Raw genomic sequence first — 9,987 nt, forward strand, 5'->3', positions numbered from 1 at the left:
CTTTGGGTTTATCATTCTAACTTGCCAGTCCTGAAAGATGAAAGTTGGTTTGTGTTGGATGTTTGTCTCATAGCTATGAAAGATATCCTGAAAGGATTTTTCAAATCTTTTGTTGAGAATTGTACCCATTTAGTCACTAATCCTTTTCCTTCTTTAAAGTTTCCTTGGTAGTGACAAATTTCAAATATCTGCAGAATTTTATTTGGCTTTGTATTGGTTCTCTGTGATTCTCTGTTAATGGCTCCGCGACCTGCCAGCTAATTACAGAATTTATCATTGATGTGCCGGTACCAAAATCTTTCGTCTTATACTATATATCCCAATTTCAGGAGAAAGTCCATAGAGACCTTTTAAAGGAAAGGGGATTAGAAAGAAAATCTATCGATCAAAATCATGAATCGTTGATAAATTATTTGCATTCCATATTTCCAGAACCTGCCCCGGAAGAGCGAGCCCAGAGAATTGCCAAAGCTGTCCGCAAACAGTCAATAGAAGTGAAGGAAAATTGGGAACAACTGAAAATCCGTGCGAGCAACTGGCAGAAACAGGTGGAAAAGGTGTTGGAGAAACTTCAAGAACTGCAGAAAGTTCTGGATGATCTTGAGGCTCATGTGATAACAGCCGAGGGGGTCCACACTGATTGGCAACCTGTGAGTGACCTGCTTATTGACTCATTGCAGGATCACATTGATAAAACCACAGTAAGTGGAATTACATTACACTTCACTTATGAACAGATGGAACCACAATGTTGTATGGAGACGATCAGTAATATGAGTACTTCAGTAATATTGATTGAATGGTTGTTAACTTAATTTGCAAATTAAAACTTAGTTGAGCATGCCTTCTGATGATATCACATCGTTAATATCAGTATAATTGAGGATTCTATTAGTCAGTGACATCAGCTGAGTTATCTGCTTATTGCCATGTTATCAGGGTTAAAGGTCAAGTCTTAGCACGCCATTTGGCGACTCCTAAGAGAGAGACAACTGGTTATGATTTAACCTGAAGATCACCACGCCTCAGGGAAGTAGAGGGGTTGAGGCGAAGACCCTTTGTGGTCAGCTCACTGGTGTGGCAATTGAGCCCTCTCTGCAGGGCATCAGTCTGCATCACAAACCAACTGAATTTGAATAGAGTTTAGGATTGGAGAGCAATCCATGCAATTATTTTTTTTTAATGAATGTTTCTCACTGGGACTCTCTCACCGGCAAACCTAAAAGCCAGCTCAGCCATACAGGCGAGATCAGTTCCTGATCTCAGCTGAATTTTTTGACCTGGGGTGGGTCAGCGTTAGGAGTTCATTGATTGGAATGAATTCTCATTAAGTTAGCGAGAGGGATACTACACGTGAATAGATCGATGTTTTGAAAAGAGGATGAGATATGAGCAAAAGTTGAATTGATGTGGAAGACCAGCCACAATCATCATCGACGGTGGAGCAAGCTTGAGCGGCCATGCAACATTGTGCTGCCGCTATTTGACTTGTTCTGTGGAAAGGAAGGAAAACGGTCCAAGTGTCAAAAATGCCGAAGACCACATCATTCTACAACCTCAAAATTTGATTGTGTTCAGCATATTATCACTCCTGGTACCCCTAAATCCTGGTCTATCATCTCAGCAGCTCGACTCTGCCCAAAAGCTGGTTACTTGTGACATTTTTGTAGTATCTTCCCAAGTCTGAAAATCATTTTTGTTTTTGTAGAATCAGAGTTGGCCAGTGTGGAAGGAGGTCGTTTGGCATATCGTAGCTCTTTGAAATAACTCCCCAATTCGTCCCCCTCTGCTGGGCAATGACTTGAACCACTTATAAAATCTCTTTAATGGAGGGAAACTTTGAAGGCGTCTGATTGGAGTATTAACGATCCCAGAATACAACTGAGCCTTATGAAGTTGTTCGTTCTGATGATGAAGAGCTTGATGAAAGAGGATGGTTTGAAAAAGTGCCTTAAAAGAGGAACTGTACAGAGGCTGAGAGGTGTAGGAAGTTAGCGAGTTTTGAGAGGATTTGTTGATTGGGTTGAGGTTCTGGATGTGAGTTTGCTCGCTGAAGGTGTAGGAAGTCTCTAATTGGGTTTGAAGCCGACACAATTAAATGTTTGGCAACTAGCAGTGGGCCGTTTAAAATAAAGAGTGGGCAAGAGGACGTAATTAGACGAGTGCAGATATCCTGAAGTATGGTTGGACTGGTGGAGATTACCAAAATAGCGATAGGCATAGCCAAGGAACGATTTGTCAACAAAAATGAGAATTTAATAAAATTACTGTTAATAGTATCAGTCAGGTAGAAAGTACAGAGAATAGGAATTGGTTCAAGTTGAGACTCTGGCAGTGAAGTTTTAGACGACCTCAAGTGTTCAATGGACAAATGTGGGTCTCCATCAGGGAATGCATTGGAATTGTCAGGTCCAGAAGTGAAGTAGTTCCAGGTGAAGGTTTCACTGCTAATGAGCCGAGACAAAAGACAGGTAGGCAGGATTGAAAAGATGTAAAGAGACAGCTTTAGGGATTGCATGAATGTGTGGTCGGACATTCATCATGGGATAAACAAGATGCCAAGGTTGTGTTGAGACAAGTGTAATATTACATTGTTGCCAAGGCGGAGTAATGCAATCAGTAGGTCGTGAATAGAGATTGGTGTGGGGACCACAAAGTGGACTTCCCAGTTTTAAATTGTGATCTCCACATAGTTGCGCAACTTTATGTTCTGTTCAAAAGGCATTACTGACAAGGAAACAGAAGTTAGCCATTTGTTTACTTGTCAATATATCTTGATTTTTCCACCATGTTCTCCAATTATTGACACAACATGTGCAGTGTACGAAGTGAACCGTTCAAACCTTAAAAGGAGATGTTAAAATTATGGAATGTAAAGTTAAATTTATTTTATTGAAAATTTTAAATAAATTACATGAAGGTTTGACCAAGACTGCAAGGAATTAGATGGAACACCAGATGAATAAAACAAGCAGTAGTAAGGTGGTATTAGCTGGATGTTCCTGAAGAAAGAGAACGCAGCCAACCTTTCTTCCATCAGGGGGATGAATTGTGTGGTGTCAGACACAGTCGATGAAATCATTCCTTCTGTCTTTACTGTCTGACTAGATATGGTTGTAATATTTCCTATTTTAAGCGCTCAAGGTTAGACATACTTCACTTGACATTCTCATGTTATAAATTTTAAGAAGTTGACTTATTGTCAAGTCACGATAGGATTGAAAACACATTCTATAACTGTTTGAAGTCAGAAGTCACATGACACCAGCTTATAGTCCAACAGGTTCATTTGAAATCACACAAGCTTTTGGAGTGCAGCCCCTTCATCAGGTGCAGTTAGTGAGGTGACCACAGAGAGACACAGCTTATCAGCAGAGAGATCAAAAGATCATAGAATTGGCGTGAGTGGAGTGTCAGATAATAACTCTATACAGGTGACCAAGAGTGTTAGAGGCAAGTAAAGCGTTTATAAAGTCAATGTCAGTGCTGTGTTGTCATGATAATCAGGCAGCGCAACAGGAATGTACAAAAGGTGACATCTCAGGTCAGACTCTGACTTGTAGTTGAGAGGCTTGTGTTCAGAATCTGTCTTAGAGTTTTAACCTTTATTTCAAAAGCAAGAATTTATAAGATACCACACTGACTGTAACTACAGGTTGTGTGTTTCTTCAACAAAATATCTGCAAACAAACAAACATCCTGGATGAAGACTTATTATCTGACACTCCACTCACACCAGTTGTATGATGTTTTGATCTGTCTGCTTATCAATTGTGTGTCTGTGTGTTTTCCTCCCTGACCGCACCTGATGAAGTGACTGCACTCCGAAAGCTTGTGTGATTTCAAATAAACCTGTCAGATTATAACCTGATGTCATGTGAGCTCTGACTTTGTCCATCCTAGTCCAACACCAGCACCTCCACATTATAACTGTTTGGAACCAAGTCAGCGCAACAGGTATATGTCGAACATTTGACTTCGGAAGAATGCCGAGTGCTGAAAAATTCATTGATAACAAAGGATTTCTTCATGGTGCCATCTGTCGTAACATGCTGTGTCTCACAGTCACAATGAAAGGATGGCCACTTGAATTTAGCAGGGCCAAGAACAGTTTTTTTAGCATGGGAGGAGGCCATTCAACCTATTTTAACTGTCCCAGCTCTCTCCCAGCGCAACAAAATTAATCCTTCTCTCGAACTCATTCCACATATTTCACAGAATTGAAATATATAGGTACATACTGAAGAGATTTTAACATCAAGTGAACAGTTCTCGCACTTCACCTTGTCACTAAAAATGGAAAACGTGACTTACAAGGAGTGGGTCTTTATTTTGTTCTGTTTGGATGATGAAGCAGATGCAAGTCAAAGTGCTGGAACTGGCGTCTTGAACTTAGCAACTGTTCAACGTGTATAAAATGAATTCTGTGCGCATCTACTAAAAGCAGTTTTATGGAAGGAAAAGGTACCAAAGAAGATTTGGTGTATTGTGCTTGATGCTATTATACTCCAACCTGTGAAAACAGAACTCTACGACTGTGAGAGTTGAGTTCTGAGAGGGGGCTATCTTGTTTGAATGTACATTGCTAAGCCGAGGCCTATTTTCCCAACAGCAAAATTGGTAATCCAGCAAGAAATGGATATTTCTCACATTTGTTGGCTGTAAGTGTCTGTTTAAAGTTTCCTTATATACAGGTGCTTAACCTGCTTTTCCAGTTTGAACATTTGTTGTGCCAATGAAAATTTTTTTGAATGGTTTCACCTCCAGTTTTCCTCTTTATACATATTGGGTATTCTTTCAGGGTAAGGACTATCTGCAAAATATGAGATTGGGTTTTGAAAGACAGCAGCCTTTGTTTTGGAGAGATAATGGGAACTGCAGATGCTGGATAATGCGAGATAACACCGTGTGGAACTGGATGAAGACAGCAGGCCAAGCAGCATCTTAGGAGCACAAAAGCTGATGTTTCGGGCCGAGAACCTTCTTCAGAAAATGGGGAGGGGGTGCGGGTTCTGGAATAAATAGGGAGAGAGGGGGAGGCGGATGGAAGATGGATGGAGGAGAAGATAGGTGGAGAGGAGAGTATGGGTAGGGAGGCAGGGAGGGGATAGGTCAGTCTGGGGAGGCCGGACAGGTCAAGGGAGCGGGATGAAGGGAAATAGGGGTGCGGCATGAGGTGGGAGGGGGTATGGGTGAGAAGAATAGGTCAGGGAGGCGGGGACGAGCTGGGCTGATTTTGGGATGCAGTGGGAGGACAGGAGATTTGGAAGCTTGTGAAATCCACACTGATACCATTGGGCTGCAGGGTTCCCAAGCAGAATATGAGTTGCTGTTCCTGCAACCTTGGGGTGGCGTCATTATGGCACTGCAGGAGGCCCAGGTTGGACGTGTCCTCTCAGGAACGGGAGGGGGAGTTGAAATGGTTCGTGACTGGGAGGTGCAGTTGTTTATTGCAAACTGAGCGTAGGTGTGCTGAAAAGCGGCCCCCAAGCCTCTGCATCGTTTCCCCAATGTAGAGGAAGCCACAACGGGGACAGCGGATGTTTTGGATATTTCTTGAGCATTGATTTTCATTCAGAGTTGGTTGGATTTTGCTGAAGCAATCGACATAACTCACGATGACGTAGACAATGTCAGAGTTAATGTTTCGCGTCCTGTGACCCTTCCTCAGAGCTCACTCTTCACTGATGCTGCCAGACCTGCTGAGCTTTTCGAGCAACTTCTGCTTTTGTTGCTGATTTACAGTGCCCACAGTTCTGTTGTTTTTTACAACACAGACAAAACTTGATCTCTGCAGGAAGCATGATGCTGCATTCTCCAACTTCCCTGGCCTTTTGTAATATAATATTGTCTTTTTAGGACAGAAGTGGCTTATTTTTGTTTGTTTTAACTTCTGCACATACTTTCTATGCAGGTTAAAAGTCTACACCTTTTCAGTTCACTGCAGTGCTGCATAATGAAGACTTGGAACAATTTTTTTATATAAAGTACAAAATCAATGTGGTTTGTTTTCCAAAATGTGATGTGTAAGTGCAACACTTAACAGTGTGTTCATCAAACTATTGTTTCCTTTGATCTTTGTGTTGCAGAAATTTCTAGAATCATTTCATATGTATTTTTCTTGATATATTTTAGCAGCTTTCCTGGAGCAAGTCTGGTTTCCCTCGGATGAGACGACTTTCAGACATACTCCCTTTATTATGAGATTTAATTGCGGTAAAATGAGGAGGATTTTTATTCACTGAGACACACATGACTATATGTTTAAAGCATTGGAAAATGCATTCTGTTCGGACTATCATGTTATCTGGTGTTTGTACCAGGCTTTCCGATTAAATGCAAGTGATTAAGGATGCTAATGATGCCACATGTTATTACAAGAAGAAATGAACATCCAACTAAGGATTTTATGCCACATTAATACATAGCATGGACCACGCAGCATGGATGCAGTGACGGAGTGAAATGGGAGGCCGTGACCGAGTGAAATGGGATGCCGTGACCGAGTGAAATGGGATGCCGTGACCGAGTGAAATGGGTTGCCGTGACCGAGGGAACTGGGATGCCGTGACCAAGGGAACTGGGATGCCGTGACCGAGGGAACTGGGTACAGTGCCTCAGTGAGATGCTCACAGCGAATTGTCCCCTCCGTCCTGACCCGCTCGCAGCGACCTGCCCCTGCAGTCCTGACCCGCTCACACTGACGAGCCCCTGCAGTCCTGACCCGCTCACACTGACTAGCCCCTGCAGTCCTGACCCCTCACACTGACTAGCCCCTGCAGTCCTGACCCGCTCACAGTGACTAGCCCCTGCAGTCCTGACCCGCTCACAGCGACTTCTCTCTGCAGTCCTGACCCGCTCACAGCGACACGCCCCTTCAGTCCTGTCCCAATCACAGCGACTTGCCACCTCAGTCTTGACCCGCTCACAGCGACCTCCCCCCTCTGTCCTGACCCCCTCAGAGCGACCTACCCCTCCGTGCTGACCCGCTCACAGTGAGTTGCCCCTGCAGCCCTGACCCCCCTCACAGTGACCTGCCCCCTCACTCCTGACCTGCTCTGCGTTGAGGAAACCAAGCAGAGGCTTGGGGACCGCTTTGCAGAACACCTCCGCTCGGTTCGCAACAAACAACTCCACCTCCCAGTCACGAACCATTTTAACTCCCCCTCCCATTCCTTAGACGACATGCCCATCATGGGCCTCCTGCAGTGCCACAATAATGCCACCCGAAGGTTGCAAGGACAGCAACTCCTCATCCGCTTGGGAACCCTGCAACCCAATGGTATCAATGTGGACTTCACAAGCTTCAAAATCTCCCCCTCCCCAACTGCATCCCAAAACCAGCCCAGTTCTTCCCCTCCCGCAACAGCATCACAAAACCAGCCCAGCCTGTCTCCGCCTCCCTAACCTGTTGTTCCTCTCACCCATCCCTTCCTCCCACCTCAAGCCACACCTCCATTTCCTACCTACCACCTCATCCTGCCTCCTTGACTTGTCCGTCTTCCCTGGACTGACCTATCCCCTCCCTACCTCCTCACCTGTACTCTCCTCTCGACCTATCTTGTTTTCTCTCCATCTTCGGTCCGCATCCCCCCCTCTCCCTATTTATTCCACTTCCCTCTCCCATCCCCCTCTCTGATGAAGGGTCTAGGCCTGAAATGTCAGCTTTTGTGCTCCTGAGATGCTGCTTGGCCTGCTGTGTTCATCCAGCTCCACACTTTGTTATTTTGGATTCTCCAGCATCTGCCATTATCAGTGGCCTTTCCTCTTTGTCAAAGTTTGTGCAAAAGCAACACGATGTGGGGCGGCACGGTGGCTCAGTGGTAAGCACTGCAGCTTCACAGCACTGGGGACTCAGGTTCAATTCCAGCCTCAGGCAACTGTTTGTGTGGAATTTGCACCTTGTCCCTGTGTCTACGTGGGTTTCCTCCAGGTGCTCCGGTCTCCTCCCACAGTCCAAAGAGGTGCACGCTAGGTGGATTGGCCATGCTAAATTGCCCATAGTGTTCAGGGGCGTGGGTCTGGGTGGGATGCTCCAAGGTTTGGTGTGCACTTGTTGGGCCAAAGGGCCTGTTTCCACACTGTAGGGAATCGAAACAATCCTGTTCCCACATCTCCATGTTATAACCCTGCTGATCACTGCACACACAGATGTTTGATAACAAAAGGATAACAATAATATTCAAACCCAGTGCTGGAGATGTATTTTAAATACACTGAGGCCAGTGTCGATCTCCAATTCAACTTTTATTTACAAATGAACTGTCTTCAACTTTAGCACTGCCTCATTCAGAGATAGTTGCCAGGGTGTCAGCATCTCTGACCCTCACACGACTGATCTGTCAGCCAGGGCTCCCTGATTTGGGCTGTTAATATGGACCAGTCAGGCAACTCATATTCTGTGAGGTTCAACTGGCCGACCTGGTCACAAACCAGTGCGGTGTGTTCATCGAAAATCAAACGTACTAGAAAGGTACCATTACATACCAGTGCAAAGGAAGGCATGAGGCTAAACTGGGGAGGGAAGGGAACTGCTTATTGGGGGTGGCCCAGAGAGTGGAAGAAAATCGAATGGGAAGAAGACCATTTGAGACTGAGGGAGAGAGATGTAATTGCCTGAATGAGGCATTCCAATTGCGAAATGGATTTTTGTTGTACACCATGTTCAGTTTCCCCGATCTTAATCTGTACTCCTCTTTAAGTCATATAGTATCTGAAATTTCTGTATCATTTCCAAATGTTCTGTCTCTCATGTTGTGCTGTTGGAATTGGTTGAACTGCAGAGATATTATTTATTTGCACAAATGTGTTCAGTGAAATGAGTTGCATGCTAGAGATGTATTATTCTTCCTGATTCTATTGTACACATACAAATTAAAGTTAGTTCCACTTTTCAACAACAAACTGCTTTTAGATGTCTGATGTATCTCATTTGCCTGCCACTTACTCTTGTTGATGAGTTGTGTTTCTGTTTTGTGAAGAAATATGAATGAGCTGGAGCACTAATGGCAATGCCCAATGTGGTGATATTCCAACATTGCAGCTGGAAGGTGGGGCGGGGAGGGGGTTGGGTTTCACAAGAACGATTACAGAGGGAAATGGAGAGACAGGTGATGTATGTGGCAGCACCGAGACAGTGAGGAGAATGAAATGCAGCCTGAAGGGGAATCTGGCTGTATTCTCCAAGGCACGGGCTGAATGGAAGAGGACAGAAAGGATTCACTCAGAGGAAGAGTCGATGAGACTGGACTGATGATGAAACAGGCAATAATCATTGGCAAGTTCCTGATAGGAGGGTGAATCAATCGGGCTCACTTTAAGACTGTTTACAGTTACCATATAGTTCCTGGGAGATGTGTAGATCAGGCCAGGCTCATACAGAAACGCTTCCCGGAGTAATTAACATGTAGACCCCACTGGGAAAGAGTGAGGGGTTGGCCGTCCTGCTACCACTGATGCACGAAAAGCTTGGGGCACAACTGGGACGATGGGGCTGCTGCTGCCAAGGCACAGTCGGGAAGGACCACTGAGATTTTCCTGCTGAAGGTAAATGGGGGTCCATTCAGTTATCGGACCCTCCCCGTGTCTCACATGTATGTAAATAGTTTTGTTGTATGTCTAAGAGAGGTCTTTGGTTCATTGGGTGGAGCCAAAGTCCAATGCTTTATTTGTTTATTTGATATGCAGCTGGACAGAACGCAACTGCAGTTGTGACATTGTACATATACAAAGAGATTTCTTGTGAAAAAGGTGTATTTTTCAAATCAGAAATGTGACTGGGAGGAGTGTGGATGAGCCCAGGCTCACTGTGGGTCTGGTTACCGTCACCATATTGTCACTAAGATGTGTGTATATGAGGCATGGCTGGCTGTGAGACTGTGAAAAATCAGTGTAATTAATAAGAGTTTGTTTCTTCAATTATTTGTTGGATGTGTGTGTCACTGACTGGTCCAGCATTTATTGCCCATCCCTAATTGCCCTGGAGAT

At 44.5% G+C, this 9,987-nt stretch overlaps 1 protein-coding gene across 1 annotated transcript in view; it reads left to right on the forward strand.

Moving 5' to 3' along the window:
* Positions 1–8,904, forward strand: part of LOC132207800 (utrophin-like) — a 29,985-nt gene extending 21,081 nt beyond the window's left edge. The window contains exons 3-4 of the mRNA XM_059643653.1: positions 433–701; positions 6,136–8,904. Of these exons, the coding sequence (XP_059499636.1) occupies positions 433–701; positions 6,136–6,204 (338 nt within the window). The 3' untranslated portion in view covers positions 6,205–8,904. The remainder of the gene's footprint in view (positions 1–432; positions 702–6,135) is intronic.
* Positions 8,905–9,987: the final 1,083 nt, after the last annotated feature.

Source organism: Stegostoma tigrinum, unplaced genomic scaffold (genome assembly GCF_030684315.1).
Source record: "Stegostoma tigrinum isolate sSteTig4 unplaced genomic scaffold, sSteTig4.hap1 scaffold_160, whole genome shotgun sequence".
Taxonomy (NCBI): Eukaryota; Metazoa; Chordata; class Chondrichthyes; order Orectolobiformes; family Stegostomatidae; genus Stegostoma; species Stegostoma tigrinum.